Below are 25,565 nucleotides of genomic sequence, written 5' to 3' on the forward strand. Positions count from 1 at the left end.
AGAGATTTGCGGACAATGAAGAAGTAATCGAAGCTGTAAATGGTTATTTTGAGGAGCTTGACGAATCAGTCTATAGAGATGGCATTAATAGACTGGAACACCGCTATGAGAAATGTATCAGCCTTGGAGGAGATTATGTTGAGAAATAAAAAAAAAAAATTTTTAAAAACCTTGTTTTTCTTGGTCAGGCCGGAAACTTATCAATCCACCCTCGTAAAAGCATCTGTATATTTATCTAAGGATAAACATAGGCATATTAAAAGCAGAAGCAGGAGTAAAAAAAAGCGAGAGCAGAATCAGGTTGGATTACTCTTTGCAAGTTGTTAGTCATGTTGGATTTTCTAATTTTCCGGAAATTCCAAGTTTAGCTCAAGATGGGATAGAGTGCGTGTCAGTCTTCTGAGCGACGACCTTGTGACAATGATACGAAGAATGAATGGTTACTAAAAAGAAAACCATATTCAAAATTCTAATCGTTAGGTATCTTGGAAGATAAGTCACGACGAAAGGAGTAGTAGAGATATAAAGCAGAGGATAGTACAGGGTCGAGTCGCCTTCAATAAAAAGAAGTCACTTCTATGCTCGCGAACAGTTAATTTAGAAATTCGAGAAAAGTTGTTAAAGGCGTATGTTTGGAGCATGGCGCTATACGGGTGCGAAACATGGACGGCGGGCGCGACGGAAAAGAAAAGGCTAGAACGTTACAGGCGAATGATGAGGATACCGTGGATAGAGAAGGTTATAAATGAAGAGGTATTAGAAATAATAGGAGAATATAGGACTTTATGGAAGTCAATAAGAAATAAGCGAGACAGATTAGTAGGACACCTTCTCCAGGCATGAAGATCTAGTCAGAAACTTATTAGAGGCAGAAACGCAACTTTAAAGATCTAAGTTAGATTACTGTTCGCAGATAGTTAAGGATATAAGTTGTTCTAGTTGTAGGGAAATGGGAGGATTAGCTCAGGATAGGATAGAGTGGAGGTGCGTGCCCAAACATCAACAACTTATTAAAGTTTAACGAAAACGTTGACGAGCTTTTAATATAAACATAATAAGGAAGTATCATTCGTGATATTCTATTAATACGTAGAGTGAACACTAATGAACAGCATATTAATTACACTGTACCGCCGTATAGTTATCGTTAACAAACTAAACTTTTCGTTATAGAGGCAAATGTTCATTGGTCTTAGAAATCGATATTTCGCTGATTCTATTGTGCCAAACTGTAGATCCCCGCTATATTAGGTATTTTCCCCGTCGTATTAGTTAACATCACGCAGCACTCACGGCCAGTAAGCGACATGCTACCCTTGAAAATTCCTGTTGCAGTCACAGGCGAAACGTCGGGAAATAATTTACAAAGACAACGGCCAGAAAGCCCGAAAACAAATAATAATAGTACTGAAGACGCCAGTTGTGAATGCCTACGCTCACTTATTCTTGCTTTTGATTTATAAACTTCTGTTAATTTTTGAATTATGTGTATATATTTTATAAGGATTGCCTTTGATATTAGCTACCTTATTTGATGATGTCTTCTCAACTGTTTTCATAAAGTGACAATCCTAATTGGTAGATACGCGAGAAATGTTTCTACGAAACAACTTACCAAACGGACGCGTTCTTAAAACAAACATTGCTGCTTTTATCTGGGAAAACAATAATTTTGTTAATTATACACATTTTTCTTTATGGTCTGTTAGCCATGCTCAAAAAGCATTAAGGCACAACTTCTAGTAGATGATTAAATGTCAAAGCATTGCACACATGTACTTGATACATTCAAACATGTTGGTAACAATTACGAACTCGTGTGTAAATCAAGTCCTACTAATTACAGTGAAACTACTTGACACCAAGAGGGCGGAGATACAATTTCCATCCTAGGCGATTTAATGAACTGAACAAGAAGCAGATGAATGATTTTTGGGAAAAAAAAAAATGGGAGACTGCGTTTCCCCCATTGAACTTTAAAACGGCGAATATTTTTTCGAACGAGAGTCACGATAACTTTGTAATAATAGAATTTCTTGACGGTTTAGTATTTTAACTTTCTTTAACCGAAAATAAAATGTAATTCAGTTTTTATATGCACAAATAAGAAGGTTGGAATTTCTGGCAGACGATAGTGCATGGTCCAATTGCTTTCAATAAAAAGAAGTCACTTTTATGCCTGCGAACAATTAATTTAGAAATTCGAAAAAGGTTGTTGAAGGTGTATGTTTGGAGCCTGGCGCTGTACGGGTGCGAAACAGAGACGGTAGCCGCTTCGGAAAAGGTTAGAAGCTTTCGAAATGTGGTGTTACAGGCGAATGATGAAAATACCGTGGACAGACAAGGTTAGAAATGAAGAGATATTAGAAAGAATAGGAGAACAGAGGACTCTATGAAAGTCAATAAGAAATAGGCGCGATACGTTAGTAGGACACCTTCTCAGGCATGAAGGTCTAGAGACATATTAGAGGCAGAAACGGGAGTTAGGAGGGGTAAATTACATTATTGTTCGCAAATAGTTAAGGATGAGGGTTATTCTACTTTTAGTGAAATGCGAGGATTAGCTCAGGATAGGAAAGAGTGGAGGTGCGTGTCCAACCAGTCTTAGGACAGACGATCTTATGATGACGCTTTGTTATTTCAATTGGCGTCCTAACCCGAAGCGGCAGTAAAAGAGAATTTTCACGTCTTGAATATTAGAACTCTTTCATAACTTATGTAAAAATAACAGGGTATATTAGCAAACCTACTGAACTCTTAGTTGAGGAGTGAGAGAGCATGAGTTTAATTGCTGTACTTCATGAATTTAATTATTGGAAATTCCTGTAGAGACATTTAATTGTCACTATAGCGTACTATGTAACATGAATGTTTCAATGGCACCTTCGAAATTTCAACCTGAAACCACATTGCTTTACACATCATCTTCGCCATAAATGAATCGCGAAATTATAGAGCGATAGATTTAAGGTTTCTAAGCACTAGCACACGTAGGACGTTAAATTCCCTTAAAAATGCAGAATGTACGCAAAAAGTGATTTACTAATGAATGATATAATTAATAATTTTGTTTCTATAAAAAAACATTTTCACAGAAAATATAAGTCACATGTTTAGAAAGACTATCATAAGTTCACCGCCAATACTTATGAACTCTATTAAAATACTTACCACCTTTTAATTGCTGATAATTTTATACCGCGGTTCTGTGAGGGAATCCAAGGGTAGATAAGTTGGGAAAGGAGACAAGAAGTGACTAAAAATATGGTTTTATTAAGTAGATATTGTTATTTCTTTCTTGTTCAGCTTAATACTTACCATCCTGAATGGTTTTATTTGCTTGTCACTGGCAATATTTTTACACAAAATAAAAAAACACATTTCTTTTTAATAAACTATTTCTGTATTTCCCAATATTATTTACAAATACGAACAGTTTTTGCAATGAATCTAAAAGCAATAACGACTATTTTCTAATTATATTACATGATACACACGCTTTGGTTACTGGAACAAAATCCAACATACTAGTTATTATTTATTTTATACATTTTGTCCTTCAAACTTGAACGGCAAAGTTCGTTTGCCACAAAATTATTGCTTACACAATTATAATATGTACAAATACACGTGCCGAGATTATTCTCGNTTATATATATTTACATACAAAAAAATTAAGAGCACTTTTAGTTGACTTTTGATCACAATTAAATCAGGCATTTCGTTTCATAGATTCACGAAAAACGATTTCGATTCGGTTAAACTCAGTCTTTGAAGCATCTACCATCACACAGTTCGTAAATTTTTTAAAGTGCGTTAAAACTAAGCGAACGACAGCATAGAATATAGGAACAAAAGGTTCGATTCACATTTGTTTAGTGTTAATGACAATCGAACAGTTATGGAATACTAATGAACACTGCCTACTTATTGAAAGTAATATTACATCAAGGAGTCAGCGGAAGTAAAGGGCGAATAAGTATTCGTTCACTTAGTCTGAATGCATCTTTAGAAGAATTGTTTTCTTTTATAAGAAGTTCGAGCTATAGTGTCTTATGTTTTTTTAACAATTTGCAAATTTTTTTACTCTTATATCATCTAGTGTAGGTATTATTGATAAACAGTATCAACCAAATGGTGTACCTAATTGCGCGATTATTTTGAGATCTATGTGTATATTTTATGTGTTTCATAATTTTTAAATCATAACATTATATGGATAATGGATTAGATTCAGATTCCTACAGTTCTAAAATTTGCTATCAGAGATTAGAAATGCATGATAGCCAACTACTGTAGGACAATTTTTTAAATGAATGAACGAAAAATAATAAAGTGCTGTATTGTTGTTATGTTTCGCTTGGAAAAATAACTTAAAATCAACTTTTTATATATTTACGAGCAATAAGAAAAATCGTATTGTTTTTTTTTCTAATTCTTATCTATGTATATCGTTTGAAATAATTTCTGGAATTTTAATGCTTATTGTTGACGTTAGAAAAAAGGACACACCATTAATAACTGTACATGATGGCGGCGATATTTTTTATGTGATAGGCATGTCGTAATCTATTTATTTAATACATTTCATGAAAAGTTAAGGCTGGTAAAAGAGTAATAACTATTTGTAGTATCAATTTTGTAAACTTTTAGGTAAAATACCAAGTAATGCTGAAAATTTGCCAGAATTGTACTGAAAATGTGTGCAAATTTTTTTATACATACGTAAGCATTACATAGTGATCTTTTTAGCAATAAGAGGGCGTTTAAATATTACGTAAGAAGTCTTAGGGGCGAGGTTTCGTACTTTTTCTGACAAAGGGAGTTCTCACTTGCACAGTATGTCCGATTTGTAGCATCGTTCGGATGTTATAAATCTCACGTAAAATGAAAAATTACAAAATAATAAAAACGTTTTCAGAACAATACTATAGTAATTATGGATTTCAATATATCATTAGCCATTACGAATGAGGGCGGTTCTAGTTTGTACAATACTACGAATTTTCAGAATTTGATTCGGTTTCGATTGAAATTTAAGATTTTACAAAGGCAAACTGTTACTCCTTGATTACTATTCTGTCAAAAGAGAAGGCCATTTTTTGTGAGCTGAGATCTTAGATTTATTACAGTGTTGTTTTAACTTTTAGATATAATGAAATCCTTTCTAAAAACCAAACATTGAGAGCTTTAAAAAAAATATTAAATCTTATTATTTGGGAGGGACGCTCATAATTTTTTTTTATTTTTGCTTATGCAGCGGAGAAAGGGTGTAAAATTATTAAAGGTCTGTTTATGTAATATATGAATGCCTCCTAATGTAATAAATAATTGTGGTACCTGATTTTAGTATTTAGCAATGCCGCAATATATCAATTTTTTACTATTTTAAAATGTTTGAAGCAGATATTTAATTTAACATTCAGTGTTTTTCCAAAATATTTTCCTTTTTGTGTGTAGTCCATATTTTGTTAACTTAGAAATACCTACTTTTCGGCAAAAATCACTCATCTTCGATTTTTAATGAAAATTTGAGTTGCTAATAAAATTGGATAAATACAAATTGAAAGAAAAATAATTTGATTGTTTTCCATATTATTTTTAAACAGTCATAATTAAAACTGTACCTAATATTTTTTAGTATCTAGCTTTTCCGCCTGTGAAGTTTAACAATAAGGTGCTTACATTCGTGGAGCGATTTCGTGAACCTGTAACAAATAAAAAAATCCAATCTAGTAGTCCCACTGCAGTTCATTATCAAAATTTTCTTTTCATGAAATGTTTAGATGATCCGTTTCGACATACTTGCACTGGCCGTAAGTAAGTCACATTATGCTACACAACTGACCGCGTCATCTCGAACTTATTGCACATATAAAAATTGACTATTGATCTATAAATCGCACTTCAATTACTGTAACAAGTTTTCCGCACGTCGGCCAAAATTTCACTAAAATCGTCGTCTTTCTGCTGAACACTGCCCGGTGGGAATTCACCATTATACACTTCCGGATAATGATTCAGTAACGGTTCCGGTTTTATGTTAGTATTCGGCAAGATCACAGACGTTGGCTGAGCTTGGAAGTTATAGGTCACGTTAGTGCAGATGCTCTCGTTCCTATGATAATTATGATTCGAGTCGACAATGTTTGAATCGTTGTTTGTATACTTCAAATATTTGTCGAATTCCCTGGTGTCAACGTCACTATCTACGTCGCTGCGTTCTTCGTTCTGGGGCATGTACGACTGCACAATGGGGTTCGCGGTATAGGCCGTTTGATATTGATCTGTTATAGCGTTTTTATACGCATCGTACTCTGGCTTTTCCATAATTATGTCGTTTTTCATCTGTTGATTGTACGAGATGTAGGCTTCGTTTTTACCACCTTCTTGGTTATTAAGAAGGGTGGGTATATCGTCTTTATAGTAATCTTTGTTGCCGTAATATTGCTGCATGGGGTTGCTATAATAGTGAATTGTATTCGACGTGCTCGCTACCGTGTTGCTCATGTTATTTTGGGCATTGTTTGCCACACCGAGTAACTGCTGGTCTTGTGATGTGGCAACGGGTGGATAAAAGGTTCCAGTGACAACATGCCCTTGTTCGACCGAACTTTTATTGGCACACATGACATACAATCCATTTGCCATCGGGACGGAAGTTATCGGCTGCGAATCTGTATAACTCACGTTGTTGTTTTGCCTAAAGTTTTGTACTCTAGTCGGATAGTTTTGATGGTTTGGGCTGTTACTACCTATCGTGGATGTTGGCGTTGAATGTTGGATGTTTGATATCCTTTGTCCTTTGTCCTCGCCGAACTGATATTCTTTCTCTTGATTGTGAGGTGATAATTCCGGAGTGGGAAGTGTGTGGTCGCTCTCCTCTTTAGAACTGTCTTTATCTAAAGGACTTCTGGGTTGTTTGGCGCCTTTCGGTTCGGGACTTTGGGACGGTGAAGCGTCAGGAGTGTGGAGTTCGTAAGGACTCTTTTGAGCATAGTTTTGCTGCTGTTGCTGCTGCTGCTGCTGCTGTTGCTGATACGTCATGTAACTGTACTGCTGGTATTTTTGTTGGAAGTTAACAGGACTGTACCTTTTGTCTTGGGAATAGTCGTTCACAGCACCTGAAAGAAAAAGAACCTGTGGTGTAGATTGTAATTTTTATGATTAATTAGCTAACAGAAGGTTAGAAACGTCTTGGGTGACGAAATGCGTTTTAGGTTTTCTAATGTTTTATTAGAATTTGTTGTAGCTTTTTCTTTAAGAAACCGTGATAAACAATAGGCTTTTGGGGGTTTTTTAAGGTTTTTAAGGGAGAAATTGTTGTCAGTTACAGTAAGAAATATTTTTGAAACCGTTGTGTTTTTATTGATACGGAGTATTATCCGACAACAATTAATTCATTAAGAAATAGTTTTATTCGATTGTATTTCTGTTTCCATATCCATTATTGTGTTAAGGAACCTTAATGTGATATGCCGACGCAGGGACTTTATGGCATAAACATTTTCATATTTTATTATACCGTTAATGTAAAGTTTATTGTTATTGGACTTAGAAATATTTCCGAAATCTGCGGTCACGTAGGCAAATTCGCAGAAGCACAAATGAGGGTTTATCCCATGGTTAGTATATTGTGCACTGGTATTATTGTCAATAACCTCGTTATTGGGCGGGATAATTTGTCGATTTCGGAATCTAGTGTACAAAATTTTAAGTTTAATAAAAAGTTCTTTTGTAGACTCGCTGAGGGTAACTAGACATCAGTTATTTTCATAAGACACTAATAAAAATTCAATATTTATAATAAGTTAGAATAAATTCGTTATATTTACAACTCGGCGTTTCTATGGTCCTTCGAATTATATATGTGGTACAATTGTACAAAAAGTTCGAATCAATAATTTGAATATTTCGAACGTAAGAAACACATAGATTAACTAAAGTACGAAGCTTCATACTGTTAACATAAAGAAAAAATATTTCAATTATAATGAGGTGTTGAATTATCTTTTGTTTGTGTAGTACCTATAAAAATAGATGTGTAACATTACTTTTTAGGTCGGCGGTGTCTGCTGAAAGTCATCTTTAGGTCATTTTATGTAGAATATTGAATTTCTGATCCGTGTGAAAGAAAGAGAAAGAGATATATAAATAATTCCGTCTTTATTGCTCCACATGTATTATTGTGCAATTTAACTGCGATAAGACTTCGCTACATTTCGGGTGAATGATGAACAGTGCCTTCGGCTAATAATAGGATGGTTCTTGTTATTTCGTTATTTGCATTTTGTCGGTGTAGTATGAATGAAGGAGATCGGTTTGTTTAACATTATTTCTAATTAATACGAGTGTCTTGAAGATAAAATTTGAAAGTGAAGGTAAAAATGAGTTGTTTTAAGACAACCATGAACCATAATTTAAAATTAATAATATGTTTCTTTTTACAGCTAGAAGAATTCTGAAGTACCTGTTGTGATGATTCAGTCTAGATCCAAAGCAGTTGTGTACATAAGGTAAGAAAACTAGAATATTACATCGTTTTAATAATAATTAAGGTAAAGGTGAACCTAGATTTAACTCAAAAAGCCTACAGGGAGTTACAATCTTATATTTGTGTGGATAAAAAAATATTGAGAACTAATTTTGGAAAAATAAGAAGTATTCTACGTAAATTTATGTATAAATGTCATTTTAGTCGTATTGCTACCGTTTATAGGTATGATTGCCAGTGGATCAAAAATAAAGTGCATAAAAATGCATATTTATGCTCATATTTAAATCATGTCTTTGGCAAAAATACTAACTCTAGTAATAATAGCATTTATGTTGTCTAAAACTGCGAAAATAAAGCGTGTTCAACTAAAAATGGTTCAACCGAAAATCAGGACCCTAGAACACCCAGAAACGGGTGTCAAATTATTGATTTTGAAAGGAAATGAGTACTACACTATTTTATCATAGATTTGAATATTTTTTAAGACCAATAATTGATAATGTGCATACCTGTATTTGAGAATTCTAAACCACCATAACCACTCCCTTGTTGGATGGTTGGTGACAGGTTGGCATTTGGTATGTATCCCGTATATCGAGGGGACATGTTGGGTAGACCGGGACTCGCTATGGACGTCCCGACTCGAGGTCCTGGAGTTCCAGTTGTCGTTCCAGATCTTTGTTTGTTGTGCTTCCTCCTTCTGGGTCTATATTTATAATTAGGGTGCTCAGTCATATGAATGACCCGTAGTCTTTCTGCTTCTTCGACGTACGGTCTCCGATCTTGGGGAGTCAAGGAACGCCATTTTTTTCCTGAAACAAAAACATTATTTTTTAGTCAATTAACATAGTAATTACATAAGTCCGTGCGAAAAAAACTTTTTTTCTTTAAACTCTTCAGCAAAAATTTCATTTATGTTTTCATATCTTTTACTAACGAGACATCCCAGATTTGTATCTGTCTCGTAAATTACCAATTCATTTACATTATTTAACGATAGATACCAAATTTATTTATAAGCAGAGATATGTTGTGGATATGAAATTTTTAATCTGGATATGGATAGAGATACATATTATGAATAATATTATACCGGTTTTAGATAGGTAACGATTTGACTGTATTTCTCGTAATACAGTCTCAGAAAAAGTAATTCGCCTTATAAATGATTATTATAACTACTCATTTTTGTGTTATACGCAGCCTGTCAAGACATGTCTCATTTAAATCTCTCCCCTATTCGAAACTTTTATATTAGGTTTAGTTCAGATTTTTAATTCCGATACCTACGGTTTCGGTTGCAGTCGCGGAGCACTATAACACCCCTAAAGATACGTACATTTTACACATAAAAGGGGAAATGGACTCTTAGTAGAGTGCCATAGGGTGTGGTAAAATTAAAATAAAATATTTTAAGTACTTAGTCTACTCCTACGAAGATAGCACGGACTGCTACTCTATCTTTTTACTTTGGTATAACATTAATATATTTTTTAGCCTCCTACCGAAAGGGAGTGGCGAGGTGACTGAAGCCTGAGTGTGAATCTGTGGCATGGTAACTTATCAGATAATATTCTCATTGTAATGTAGTTTATTTTGTTTGAATATAGATATATGCGCAAATATTAACATAATAAGTATGGAAAATACGACAAATGGCGCTGTAAACGCCATCTGTAGTACAGTGCTACATTTTAGGATTACGTATGCTTCAGCAAGGTCCATTTAAATATATGGATATCTACTTGCTGAAACGAATCCCGGCGTAGCTCACCTCAACGTGATAGGCACGTTACCATAATCGAATAAAATAATTCGAAGTGGTCTGTATACTGTCGAAACTGCCAGACGCGGATCGCGATTTCGATCTTTTTGGATCTCATCAGCGCGTCGCAGGCAGCTCCGACAGAACACAGACCAACTTTTACCTGCTGTCCTAACAGTGCGTTTTAGAAAATACTACAAAAAGTAGATATCCATATATTTAAAATGGATCTTGTTGGAGCATACGTAATTCTAAAATGTAACATCGTGCTACAGATGGCGTTTACTGCGCCATTGGTCGTATTTTGAAGAAATGTATAATTTCTTTGTCCAGTTTTACTTTATCAGAGAAAATTATCAATAGTATATATATGCTGTTGAAACACAAACGACCCTTGATCCCTTAGAAATTTTTTGTGTCTGTCTGTCGGCCAGTATGGACTGAAGATAAGTTGATTTAGGCTGTTTTCTTAAATTGTTTATTAATTATTATTGCACCTATGAGCAATTATCTATTATTAACATTGCCAGAAAGTGATGAACTCGTAACTATGTTATGGGTTAAAAGTAGTCTTATCGTTAGAAACATTATTGAAAGTAAATATCGCAAGTTTAGGTAATAAAAGCAAATATTAAGAAAGCTAATATAACAATGTCATGTGGTTTACGATTTTCTCTGTAAATCATATAGCGATAAATAAAACATCTTATATTCCCAGTAATTGATTATAACCCACTCGATTAATTCATATTGTGGATAATGAAGAGTTTTACACCACCTTCAAAGACTTCATGATTTATTAACTCTTAATAGGTGCATAGCCGTTGGATTAAACAAGGAAAGGCATAAAACATTAATTTTAGATGGTTCTGGACGCAATAAATTCTTGCAAGAAGACGTGAAACACGTGTAGTAATTCAATTATGAAAGGCTGCCTCCTTGATTCACCTATTAAATTACATCTCTTCAGGAGAATTGAACGTCTCAGTGGTCGGATTTTTATGCAGACAATATCACCGACATTCAAAACGTATTTTAAGAAATAATTTTGGCAGTCGTCAAGTTGTAATATTTTTTTATATTTTATCACTTAATTCTAGTTAACAACAAAATAGCGATACCGTAATCAATGAATCTGTTTACAATCATTGAGAAACAATTCTAGGATTTATTATGCCTTTTTTTCTCATCAAACAGTTGGTGGAAAGAAAAGACAAAATCACACTTCTAGAGTTACTGAAAACCTCCCTTTACTACCTGAAAACACTTCCTGGGACAGACTGAATATACACACTTTCTAAATTATTCGTGTTTGACAACAATAATAAAAAATATTAGGAATACTGATGTGGGCATTTTTATCCTACCTAGATAAATAATAATATTTTACATTACTATTTTGTCTGCTCCTGTTAAATCCTGTACAAGGCCGTGCTCCAGACATACACCGTTGTTGTTTAATATTTTGACCAGTATATAATAAAGGAACTCAATTAATAGTAAATACTGATTATATAAATTGAAATAAAATTGTTTCTATCTAAAAAAATCATAGTGAGACGGCTATCCCCGCACGAGGCAAGTATTCCTCGTACCATTTTTTACGTAAGGCTACTATTCATTTCAGTAGGCAACTATCCCTTTTTTGAATGGTCAAATAAAACAGGATTTACATAAAACCAATACTAATTATGTTTATACACATAGGCTACTATAAGAGATCAAAGACCTAAGTTATGATATATATGTTGCATTACCCTTTATTATAAGTATATATTTTTTAATAGTACAGCTTTTTTGAAAAGTGGGGAAACTATCCGGCTTTCCTATGAGGAAAGGATTAATTTCAAATCGTAATTACGATGAGTTCAGATAGACCTTCGATAATACGCGTGGCACGCCCTACACATGTAACGATTATCATGTCTGAATTTTTCAATACTTAATATTATCAAAACACATGATAATACACGGGTAATAAGACTCTAGCGTTGTTATCGCGAATTACTCACGCCGCCGTAGGTACTTGAAGACACTTTCGTATGAATAGCGTAGTATGATGTGTTTATCTATACGCGCGTGTGAATTTAGCATTAGGTATCGATCAGGAACAGTTGGGATTCACCGATTTTATATGTATATCGCATATCATTTTGAGTTTTGATAATTTACTCCTTGATAAGAAAGATACACCGGTTCTTGACCGATGCACGCTTTCTAGAGGAGATTAAAATCTTTCTAAAAAGATTCAAGGCTTAGTACTGAATGCAATCCGCAACAGCCTAAAGTGCTCGAACGATCGCGTGTAAGTACTTTAAAAAGTATTGTATAATTCCATGTTTTTAAATTGTATGCCAATTAAATGATTAAAAGAAATTTTAGTTATAGAACCTTTGTGGAAAAATTGACATGTATTTTCATTTGGGGCAGATAGTTCAAGATCGTAGCTAGTTTTCCTAGCTTTGCGTCAACGAAAGATGCGTATTATTTTTTTTTATAGCTAAAACATTCTTTCTTCTAATTGGAATTTGAATGTTGCCTTTTAGTAATAAGCCTTAGATTACATTCATCCATCTTACCTTACAAAGACGTAATTACGAGAAAACAAATTTTTTTACAAATATAATTTTAATTTTCATTGTTCAAAAGTGTGCATTGGTCAAAAAGACTTTTACTTTTCGCGCATGCGGTATAAAATTGAAGAACTTAATTGTTAACGCGAAAAATAGAAAGGCTTTCTAGGATCAAATGTATGGGCAGAACTTAATTAATATGGCGGAAAATTAAGTTCAGTAATTGACGTTTAATTTAGGAATAATTAGCTTCCTACCTGTATTTAATGCTAAGTGTTGGTGTAATTTGTGTTTGGGCTGGTGTCAATATTCATAAAAAAAATTTTCGAAGGAGAAATGTAATTGCGTTGTAAAAATTAAGAATGAAGCGACAGTGTAAGGTACAGGAATACATTACCAGTGTTTATCTACAGGTATCTGATTTAAATGGATATGTCAATGAAATTAATAAAGTAATCTATAGTTAAAAAATAATATCGAAGTAATGTGCATATAAAGCCGGTCTTGCACCTGTTTATTAAAACAGCTGGGATCTATCGATATCGTGTTGTAGTTATCGGAACATTCTGTTTTTTTGATTTGCGTCATGATAGTATTGCTAAAGCAAATACAGATTAATCAAAGTTACAATGAACCTGAAGTTGAAAATAAAATTTTAGTAATGGTTCGAAATTGATTTTCTTGACTGCTGGAACGAAGCACGATTCTTTACGTAGAGGCTCCTTGACAAATGAAGGATATTTTCAGGATGTTTTACCTCAACATTTTATATCTTTCGCATCATACATACGTAGGTAACAATTTCCTGTTGTTACAAGATAATGCAATACCACACATCACTCGTTTAACGATTTTTCTAACTAACTTGAGATAAGTTTTTCTAAAACATTTATTCAGTTTTGTTAGTTACATATTTATTATTCAAATGTTTCCAGTATAACAAATACTCTAGTCGAGCGGTCTAATCTCAATCCTGTATTCCTGTAGAGTATTTGAAGGTCAATTTGAGTCTTCTTACGGTTGTAAACGGACTTGTTTGGACATTATCCGTACTATTAAGTTGTACTTGGAATTTTCTTGTTGTTACAAATCGTTGTCTTAAAGCACGCAATCGAATTAAACGGTCGTGAATCGTCGCGTTTTCTTCTTTGGTCATGGCGTTGAGATCATTTGTTTCTTCAAAATGTTGAATTTAACTTCTAATTGTTATTTTGCACAGCCTACTTTGTGTTCTTACTTAAATTTTATTTTCAGTAGAAGATACCCCTTGAGTTTGATTGTGGCGTATTATATTTATTAATAGATATAATAACGCGAATCTAAATAGAAAATGTTCGAAAAATGTGAAGCTACAGCACGATACCAATACATCCTGAAAAAAAAATCCGTACTCTATATATGAACAACTCCGAAATTTAATTATTAAAATAATATTAACTTTGAGTTTATATTACATTTTAAGTAGTGGGTTCATATTAACGCGTAATCGGATAAACTACTGAAGTGAAACTTCTTCAAACACACAAACATACCGGGATAGGGGTTAAGGAATTGGTTTAATGGTATTATTTGTTCACTATGCTTCGCACGGGTGCAATGCTGATAGTAAATATACTATAGAATGTCTTTATACACAACAATCACAGCTTTTTTGTCATTAGACAATACAAACCGGCCGGTACCGCCGCAACCGCTATGTCCCTGCATTTTAAGTCTGCAATATCTTCGAAAATATTCATTTAAATTACATGCTGTAAAGGGCCATATTGATCTATATTAAATACACAATGTATTTAAAAGTACTTAATTGGATAAGGATTAATACTGTATTGCTTAAAATCACTTCATAAATAAGCCATTATTTCTCGTAAAAAGTAAAGGATAAAAAATCGTTATTGTCGGTTATCCCTAAGAGATATACTTTTTTGTAGACCTTTTTAAGGTGTACAATACTGTAGTATTATTTTGATCTATCTCATAGGGTTCAGCCAGAGTTTGCAATGTAAGCGCAAAAAATGTGTTTATTTACGACATCACATTACAAACCTCTAAAATTATCAGTGTTTCTCTACTATATTATGCATATATTATACATATAAACCTTCTTCTTGAATTTCTCGAAGGCAACTTTAGTTTTAGTTTATTTTCTATCCACCAGAGGACGTACCCCAAATCCCAGTACGAGTTTTCGCAACAACTTTCAATCTTTTCTTTGCATGATTTTATCGTAAAGACGCTATTTTGTAATTGTTTATGAGATGTAATGAGTTGCCGATGAAATATCTGACAGTGGAATACTTGGTTGCTCCAAAAATTAAATTGCGTCTTTGCCCGCCCGTTTTTTTTCCCTCACTTGGCGCGAGTATTCGATAAATTTCTAAAAGGAACAAGTCAACCTGTTATGTGAGGCATATCCACTTAATACCTGCGTATAAATCATGATTCTCAACGACTGAGCGCTAGTTATTAAAACGCCTAATAAAAGCAAATTTATACACTTCAAGTGTCACAATATATTCAAATTAAATACGATAAAGGCGGCGGTGGGAGTGGCCAATCAGTAAGGCACCGGACTCGGGGTGAAATACAAAAAAAGAAAATAATAAGCGAGGTGAGACGAAAATGTAACAACGCATCAGGTGAATCTTGTTAATGAGGAAATATTACGCCTATCGCCACGTGATGAATGCATTTTTAAGGGGGTATTGTGAGTATCATCGCGGCTCGAGGAGTTTCGTGTGCCTGATTTGGGTACGACTTCTTACGTTTTTATTTTGGCAGACTTTTCTTGTTCACAGATGCGACACAAATGATCTTAACACCTATCAACATCGAATAAATAACAGCCAAACGAATCTGGTTTGATATTTATAAAGAATTATAGGCTTCGCACTCCGCGTATCTGATTATCGAATTTGTAAAAAATTCTTCTCGGTGACGTTTAAGTGCAATTAATAATATTTAACAGATATAAAGATGAATAAAATATAAATACGAGGGTGGATTGATAAGTTTCCGGCCTAACCAAGAGATGACGCCACTAGGCCTACCTTGAGGTGACATTCTATAGTACCATCCTTGGATAGCTTGTAGCTATAGTTTCAGCCCGATCTCCTTGCTAGTGTAGGTTTGACAGCACGCTGAACAAGACGCCTCTGTGGTTTTCGTAAAAATGGAAAAGCAGGAAAATCGTGCTGTCATCAAATACTTTTATTTGAAGGGGTTAACGCCGAAGGAAATTAAAAAAGAGATGGACTCAACACTGGGGACATCCTCCCCGTCATATTCAACCGTTAAGCAGTGGGTTTCCGAGTTTAAAAAGGGTCGTGTGAGCACCTCTGATGGGCCTCGCTCAGGACGCCCCGTTGAGGTCACAACTCCAGATATGATCGAAAAAATTCATCAAATAGTGCTGGGAGACCGCAGATTGAAAGTGCGTGAGATAGCTGAGACCTGTAAGATGTCATATGAACGTGTGCAACATATTTTGCACCAACATTTGCATATGGAAAAGCTCTGTGCAAGATGGGTGCCGCGTTTGCTAACAGTCGACCAAAAATTGATTCGAAAAAACATTTCTACCGCAAATTTGTCATTGTATAAGCGTAATCCAAGCGAATTTTTGCGTCGATTCGTAACCGTTGACGAAACGTGGGTCCACCACTACACTCCTGAAACCAAAGAACAGTCTAAACAGTGGATTGGACCAGGGGAACCAACTCCAAAGAAGGCAAAAACAATTTTTTCGGCGAACAAGGTTATGGCTACTGTTTTTTGGGATGCAAGAGGTATTATATACATTGATTACCTTGCAAAGGGTAATACTATCACTGGTCAATACTACGCAGACTTATTGCAACGTTTGAGCCACGAGGTGAAAATTAAACGACCTCATCTGGCGAAGAAAAAAATCTTGTTTCATCACGATAACGCACCAGCGCACACGTCAATCGTTGCGACGGCTAAAATCAACGATCTAAAGTTTGAATTGATGCCGCACCCTCCTTACTCTCCAGACCTAGCCCCGAGTGACTATTTTCTGTTCCCTAATCTCAAAAAATGGCTTGGCGGTAAGAGATTTGCGGACAATGAAGAAGTAATCGAAGCTGTAAATGGTTATTTTGAGGAGCTTGACGAATCAGTCTATAGAGATGGCATTAATAGACTGGAACACCGCTATGAGAAATGTATCAGCCTTGGAGGAGATTATGTTGAGAAATAAAAAAAAAAAATTTTTAAAAACCTTGTTTTTCTTGGTCAGGCCGGAAACTTATCAATCCACCCTCGTATTAACAGTGCAACGATATTTCGACTAAAAGTAATAAAACTTTAAAAGGAATATTTACTTATTTTTCTATTTTTTCGACTGTATTGATAAAGGCGCTGAAATAACTCGGCTGAAAACCGTAGTACTTGCATGGTTCCTTTTTTGGTTTGCTAGGATGCGCGTACGTTCATGGTTAAAAAATTAATCGTTCTTATCTGAATTTTAAGGTTAATATGTACCTGCCAGAGTGAATACAGTACATATCGTCTTTAAGGCATTTAAGGAAGCCATAATACACTTTAAAGTTCGCTATTTTTAATTTCGATTAAACAGCTACATCCTGGATATCAAAAGTAATTCTAGAAGATTGTATCATCAGAGGAGATAGCTGGATCGATTTTCATTACAATGCTTTAATGTAGATCATTAGCACATTAGTATATTGACTTATTATTAGAAAAAGGTTTATGTTATTAATATTTTCTGGTACCTACGAATATAATTCTCAATGAAAATTTTTTTCAAAAACTTCCCTTTTACGTATCTTCGTATACTGCACTATTTTTGCGTGAACATTAACAAAATGGGAGTAGGTATATTTATTAATGAAATAGTGGTGGTCACCACAGGTGGCGTAAGCTATAAAGAAAGTTAATCGAAAAAAATGTTGACGTTTCGTTTTAATAATCACCATGCAAAAGACCCACAAACGCGATTACAATTATTATTGGGTCATTTCGCGTTGATTTTCTATTAACGTCTAATTTGAAGAGCGTATGAGACTAACATAACAATTTTGTTTTTAATGAAAATTTTAATTGTTCAATTTCCTTTTTTCGAACTTCTATTTAGCAAAAGTGTTAATGACACCACCAGAGTTCAAATTTCGAGCCATAGATAGATAGAATCGCTAAATTAAAAGCTTGATGTTTGAAGACGTGCCTAAAAGTGGATTGAAAACTGAGAGTATCCTTGACAAACGAGGCAGATAAACCTTTTTAATATAAATAAACAAATTGTAAAGATTTTTTCAAAAGCAATCACTATCATCATTTACATTTTGCAAAGCGGCAAATTGCAAGACATTAAAATTGAAAGCAATCAAGCAATTGCATCCAAAACTAATTTTTTGATAAATTTTAAAATGCTATGATCAGGGTTTCCTCCGATCGAGAGGCTCTTGTCATTTTGCTCGTCTTGCCACCGTATTGTTACGCCACTGGTTACAACGTCGTAGTCAGTTTTTCAAATTCTTTTCTACACTCTATTTAACGCTTATTCTATAATATCTATATACTTAGCTTCTTCTTGTAGGCAGTAAATTGTATTACTAATGATAATTAGATAAAACGTTTCTATTACTTATTCTATTACAAAGAATAACTACATACGAAAAAATGAACAATATTTTATTTGTTGATAAGCTTTGAGTTCTCAAAATATCTTGTGGTTATTTTAAAAATGGTTGCGATCAATTTTTAGGTATTTTGGCCAAACATAGACATACATATAACACATAAATATAATATGCACGAACATTTTTCATAGTCGGATTATTATTAATTAAAAAGTGACTGACACATTTCAAAACACGCCAATAAACTATCTACCAGGATGATAGAATTTGAAAAATTGAATATCCCGCAAAGTGACCACATCGAATCATATTAATCAATGACCCTCGATCGGCTATCTCATTTTATACGTTGAGACTTCTTGTCTTTTTCGCTGCTTTGATCTTGAGGGGTTTTTGGTGAGGGCAAAAACAACCTGTTTGTAGTATTTTGGTATGCGTCTCCTAAGGACCAACGAGTTGCCACCTGTGGAGCTGCAATCGCTCCGTCAATCAATGATGATCACGCCCAAAAATAATTAATCATGTTGACCGTTTACGGTGTGATAGGGACTTTATAAAAATGAAAAATTCATTTTACTATTTAAACGTTTTCATTAAATACATATATGTTGTAATCAAGTTCCATTTTATTCCATCCTTTCTCTATCTATTATAGCTTCACCAAATCAAACTCAATTTATCTTGGACAGCTAATTAAAGTAAACTTAGGTAAGTGCCTATCTAAAAAAAATAATCTTTTTCACCCTGTATATAACAACCAAACCGCTTTAAAATGAGTAAATGCGTTAAGGTAGCATCAGAGAGAGCTAGAATGGGCCATTGTTCCGGATAATTTTTTTCTATAAGAAAATTTGTGTAATTTGTTCTAATTGACGTGAATCATTTCTTTTTAGAAAATTAATAAAGCATTAAAGAAAACTAGAGTTGTTTGTGCAGTTTTTATCATTTTTGACATTCCTGGACAACTTTTAAACAATCAAGCTTACAATTGGCGTTTTGGTAATTGTTCAGAATTGGGGCTCCAGACCCAAATTGCTCCAAAAACGTTTTCATCGATTTCCGCTTATTCTACATAATAGATTTAGATATTAGAAGGTGAGGGAGACAGTTTTTTATGCCTTTCTGGATAATTACCTGCATGACAAGTTTGAATTTATTTAATGCCTCTCCGCAGTATTTATTCACAGAAAGCATTAGTTTTATACATTTCCTAGTATAATATCGGAATTTCATACAACTTCTAGAATTGGGACTCCAGATCAAAATCGCTCCAAAAGTTTCTTCATCGATATGTAAAAAAGTTTTGGAACGATTTTGGTATTTTTATTCTCATCTACGACAGGAAATACTTCTTTTCGAAAACATTATTTATTAAGTCATAAAACACTCTCTTCCACCTTCTAATATCTAATTCTATTATGTAGAATGGCCGGAAATCGATGAAAAAAATTTTTGGAGCGATTTTTGTCTGCAGCTCAAATTCTAAACAATTACCGGCGTTTTATTTTAATACGTTACTTCGAAGCAGAATTTCATACAAAATCTACATATAAAGAAGTGTTAGGAAAAATAATATCTTGGTTACCTTTGATTTTATTATCATACAGTTAAGTGCCATCTCAGCACATTCGTAACATGTTATGCATGTGTGTGTTGGTGGAACGAATTATACGATTAATTGCGAGGCAGGAAACGAAACAAAAAAAAGAGGTAAAGAGCTAAAATCCATAGCGTGAAGAGCCGACGGGCCGCACCTTTAAACAAAACACTGTCATCCAGACAGAAATGACGAACGAAGAGCGTGATGGGTATTAATAAATAATTCATGTGTTCAAACATGTGTTGGTTGAACATGATTTTTGGGTTTAATCTTTGCGCTGCTTCGTAAAACATATACAACTATTAAGGAAACGGGTCGAACTTTGTCTTGGGGTAAATACAATAAGAAAAAACATAAGCGAGAAAAAAAAAACAGAAAAATGTTTCCTTGTGTACATTAGGGTGATCCTTAATAGGAATGTTTTCGTATTTTTATGCTCCTAGGGACTCAAATGTTTCAAGATTGAATTCGCGTGAATAGGAGTAGTTTACGTTACCTCTATATATTAAAATAACTTCTATATTTCAGAAAAATTAAACTTTGCCGTTTTCAGATATTTTTTTATGAGAAACTTTTCTTGTTTTGGAGTCCCTAATTTAGATTTTACGTTTGAAAAATTTAACCTGAAACACCCTGTACAGTGATTTGTCAAGTTCATTTTTGTTTTCTTTGACACTTCTTTTTCTTAATAAAGTTTCGATTTAGGGCACTAAATATTTCTGCAGCTGCTAAAATTTTCTCGTTAATCGTCCAAACATGTAATATGCAGGTACATACGATATGATTAGTTCATCGATTATCGTTACTGTCCCGAGAAAAATGTACATATCTATAATATACATACATGTGCCTTTTGTATTTTTAACATAACATACGTACAAACTTCTTAAATTAATTCATAAGGTATGCATTTTTATAACGAATGTAATACACAACATGTTTCGATTATTTTTCTTGTCGCCAGTCAAAATTTCAGCCGGTATGAAAGTTCATTTTTTTCTCAATGGTCCCGAGAGTCCTTTCCTTTATTCGCCTGTCAAAGAAGTCAAAACTAATTTGTTCCTTTTAAACGGTTTCTGTCTCGGTCGCCGTTGTCAGTCAGTTATGTCGTCGCTCCTCTAAATGATTATTTTAGTTGCGAGTCGAGACATACCACGTGCCTTTATTACCCCTCGCCTTTCCCGAGAGCTTTATTTTCATGTTGTTTGTCAATGTCCATTTTTCAAGTTGAATCCTAGTAGGTTGTCGAATTGGTAAATAGAAACGAAACAACGAAACGCTTTTTAAAATAAAGATTTATTCTTTTTTTATTGTATTTTACTTTTTTAAGGGTGGAACCATTACCGTGGTATGGTAAAATAAATAAAGTGATTGATTAATAATTTAAATATATTTACGTATAAAAACTGATTTCAAAACTTTGCCCGTATGTACAACCTTAATCATCCCCTCATTTTCCACCCTTAGAGGCAGAATATATTCTTTAAATTTAAATGGAATCACCCTTTAAATATACCGTATCCTATAAAAAAAAGAACCACTACGGTTGGTTCACAATAAGAAGCGAAAAAATAGAAATATTAGTGTTGTACAGAACCCCATCTCCCGTACGTTTATTTATTTTATATAATGTAGGTACTTAAATATTTATTCGAAATTTGTAACACTTTTCATAAGTATTCACAGTACCAGGTCAACTGCCTTCCTTTTTCTATCGAAATGAGTATCTATAATAATCACTTATAAAGGCTTAAAAAGAAGTGGTCGATTTTCAGTATCTGGGAAGTCAAATAACTCAGCATGGAAGGAGAGTAGAGATATAAAAGAGCGGATAATGCAAGATCGAGTCGCCTTCAATAAAAAGAGAAATTCGAAAAAGATTATTAATGGTACCTATATAGTTGGAGCGCCGCGCTGTACGGATGCGAAAAAATCGGATAATTCGAAATAATTTCATATGCGAAACCGTATCTGAATCTAGTATAATATTATTCATATATAGCAGAATCCGCTTATAATGACGAAGCGAAATGACAAACACATCATTCTAAGCGGGCGTCATACAAAGCACAGTCTTAGAAAATAAACAACTTTCTATTTTGGTTAGTTATTTAGTTCAATAGAGAGAAAAAACACAAATTGTATATATTTGTTATCAAAAAAAGAAAAAGAACGATGAATTGTTATCAATATACATAAGAGGGGTCAGAAAAATGAGCGAAAATGTTGTCATTAGTCATTTGGGTCACTATAGCCGGATATGATTTCTTGAGAATCACTCGTAATAAACGATATGTCATTTTAAAAGGAGTCATTATATCCAAACTTTCCTATAGAGAATTTAATATGAAAACCAAACTTAACACTGCAATTACTTCCTACTAAGCGGTTGGTCAATATAGACGAAGTCATAATAAACGAATTGCACTGTATTCGTATTCCATAATATGTCTCATTAGGACAACTCCCCTAAATTTTGAATCGTTCAAATATAAAAGAAGTAATAGCTTCCATCAGAAGTTGTAGTGGAAACGAATACGTTTGAAATAGGTCGATAAATCTTCCTTGAAATTTGAAGATTGTCTGTCCAATAAAATATGATAATAGGAAAAGAGTTAAACAATTTATCAGCGGTCATCGAGGTAAGTTATGATGAAGTTATTTGTCAGAAGGAGAGCAATGAATTCTTTCGTTACGTCTTACATTCGTATTTCGTACAAGCATCCACTCTAAATGTAGATGGCGTATATATACATGTATATATTTATATACATATTATAGATTCCAATAGCGATAAATGCTATTGTAAATGAGGTTCGTAAGTTGTCTCGTGCTATACCAGTTTTCTATGGTATAATGATCAAATCAGTCTAGTAATCATTAGCATAATGCTAGTAGGTTTGGAAGGAACGCGGTCGATAACTTTTTATCATATATCATGGCAAAGTATTTCAACGAACGACCAGGTGAATATTCATTTAATGAACAAATGTAGGTTGCGTACTCACCCCTTAAAATGCGTACTTGAATACTCAGGGACGCAAAAAGAACGGTGCTTTTTCCTTCCCCTTCAAACGTACAACTCAATTTCAATTTTTTTTTATCCTCTTCATCCTCTTGATACACTTTGTTTGAATGCTATTTTTTAAACAACTCTTACAAAACTATTTATTTTTGAAATACTGAATTGTTCTATAATTTTCTCTCGCAGAAGATTCGAGAATTTCCCCCAAGGCAGTCTTCATTTCTTTTTTTTTTTTTTATAAATAGTAATGAATCCAAAAATGAGTTCATTCGACGTCAATGATTTCAAGATTATGTAATAATATTTTATTATTACAGTATGATACACAATAATAAAGGTGTTAAAACGTCTAATACATCATCAACATAATATATTTTCATTTTGTCCCGCGTGATAATCGTGATCAGTCCTTTTTGATTTTTCCGCATATTTCTTAACAGCTTCTCTTGTCTTCGTATTCTCTTTCTTAAATTTTCGCACCCTTGCCTTCTATTCCTAGCATTTCTTTGCATTTTCCACACTCTCTTCTATCAAATGACTTAAACTCTCATTCTACATTTTTTTCTTCTTATTTCAACCAATATTTATTCTCTTTGCATTCATTTCCCATCCTAAATCGTACTATAATTTTATGTCTTTGTTTCCTCTCAAATACTTTGGTATTATATCACCCTGTCGGTATTCCTACAAACACCCATTAATCCCTTCCGTTATTTCGACCTTTGTATTCTTCTCAAATCTTCTTTTCTTGTAACCTCATAACACCTTTCGAAAGGAACAAGCATAAACAGAAAATTCAATTTAAGTATTAGCATCTACCAAGGAGAAGTTAGAGAAAATCTTAAATAAAATGTAAGCGCTATTTACAAAATGGTACTGTATGATAATAAATTAAAGTAAAACAAAAATTCTGGTATGCAAAGGAATAAAAATTGGGAAAAAGCAAAAGTGGCTGATTTTCGATATCTAAAAAGTCAGATAACTCAGGATGGAAGGAGCAGTGGAGATATAAAACAGGAGATAGCGCAGGGTAGACAGACTTTAACAAAAAGAAGTCACTTCATTTCTAATCGCGAACGGTTAATTAAAAAAAAAGATTGTTAAAAGTATATGTTTGAAAAACGACTCATATTGGTGGGAAACGTGGACGATGGACGCGACAGCAATGAAAATTTAGAAGCGTTTGAAATGTGATGTTGTAGACGAATGATGAGGATACCGTGGATAGAGAAGGTCGAAAATGAAGAGGTATTAGCAAGAATAGAAGAACAGAGAACTATATGGAAGTCAATAAGAAATAGGTGAGATAGGCTGGAAGGATAATAGAAGCAGAAACAGGATCTAAGAGGAAGAGATGTAGACCTATATTAGATTACTGTTTACAAACAGTTAAGGACGTGGCGTGGGATGTTTTAGAGAGAAATGCGAAGATTAGTTCAGGATAGAAAAGAGTAGAGGTCCGTGTCCAACCAGTTTTAGGACTGACGACCTTATGATGATTATGAAGTGAAATAAAGAGTGCTGCAATTCTACGGTGGTCATACACGAGTCGCTGATGTTACTTTTGTTAATTGTTTGTATTTATGAACTTTTGCTTTTTAAAACATCCTTCATCAATCTTGCAGTCAATGTATCTTGTAAGTCAGATAAAATGACTTAAATCTGAAAAAATCCCATAATAGAATACATATGGTGCAGTTCATGTTGGCATGTAATGGGGATTGATCCATTTTGATAAAACTCACAAGGCAGTTTTTTTTCGGGTGGGGAGGATTCAATTATACAGGGGCTATTTTCTGGAAAACTCGCTGTCATGCAGTTTTAAGCCGAATAAATATAGGTCATTTTATTTTATAAAGCTTTCAACTCTATGGTTAATTTTGATTCTTTTTGTTGTTTCGTTTTGATGAAAAACATTGTTGAAATGTAGATATTTTATTTATTCATGTTACTTACATTTAATTAATGTTGAACACTTTCATTACTACGAAAAGAAAGTAATGGCAAATGGAAAATATTTCCATTACCTGTTACAAAAGTAATGCTTAATGATAATATTGCACACTAACTATTGCAAACGTAAATTACAGTACTCGTTACAAAAGTATTGAAAACCGTAACTTATTTACATTAATATTTTCACAATCCTGATTTGTCGTAAATTACATGAGCGAAGCTTGATCAATCAAGTATTTATTAAGTAAAACAAGAAATACGTTTAGCGACAAATGATAATAATAATTATCTTTAGCATACCTTGTATGGATAATTAAATGCCAGTTATTATTGAAATTCCATTCCATTTAATGTATATCGCCTCAGCCATGCCAACCTCAGTTATCTTCATTTTAATTAATATTAATTGAAACGTTGCCGGGTTATTTCTCCGGTATAAAAGTTAATTTCAGAATAAATTTGTGGCATAGGTGGATTGCACATTATTCCCCCACAAGGTATACCACGCATATTTTAAGTAATTTC

At 33.7% G+C, this 25,565-nt stretch overlaps 2 protein-coding genes across 7 annotated transcripts in view; one reads left to right on the forward strand and one right to left on the reverse strand.

Annotated features, from left to right (window-relative positions):
• Positions 1-3,655: 3,655 nt before the first annotated feature.
• Positions 3,656-25,565, reverse strand: part of LOC108737044 (myb-like protein O) — a 148,581-nt gene continuing 126,671 nt past the window's right edge. For all 3 annotated transcript variants that reach the window (XM_018469696.2, XM_018469697.2, XM_018469698.2), the window contains 2 exons: positions 9,007-9,309; positions 3,656-7,124 (listed from right to left, as the gene is read on the reverse strand). In XM_018469696.2, the coding sequence (XP_018325198.1) occupies positions 5,908-7,124; positions 9,007-9,309 (1,520 nt within the window). In that variant the 3' untranslated portion in view covers positions 3,656-5,907. The remainder of the gene's footprint in view (positions 7,125-9,006; positions 9,310-25,565) is intronic.
• The window catches only part of LOC108737052, a 245,140-nt gene continuing 227,609 nt past the window's right edge, over positions 8,035-25,565 (forward strand). For 2 of the 4 annotated variants that reach the window (XR_001937810.2, XR_003232579.1), the window contains exons 1-2: positions 8,036-8,381; positions 8,451-8,516. The gene's annotated coding sequence lies outside the window, so the exon portion shown is untranslated. Of the gene's footprint in view, positions 8,382-8,450; positions 8,517-25,565 lie in introns of all 4 variants that reach the window. The other 2 variants (XR_001937813.2, XR_003232580.1) reach the window with 2 other exon arrangements.

This window comes from Agrilus planipennis, unplaced genomic scaffold (genome assembly GCF_000699045.2).
Source record: "Agrilus planipennis isolate EAB-ADULT unplaced genomic scaffold, Apla_2.0 scaffold112, whole genome shotgun sequence".
NCBI classification, from domain to species: domain Eukaryota; kingdom Metazoa; phylum Arthropoda; class Insecta; order Coleoptera; family Buprestidae; genus Agrilus; species Agrilus planipennis.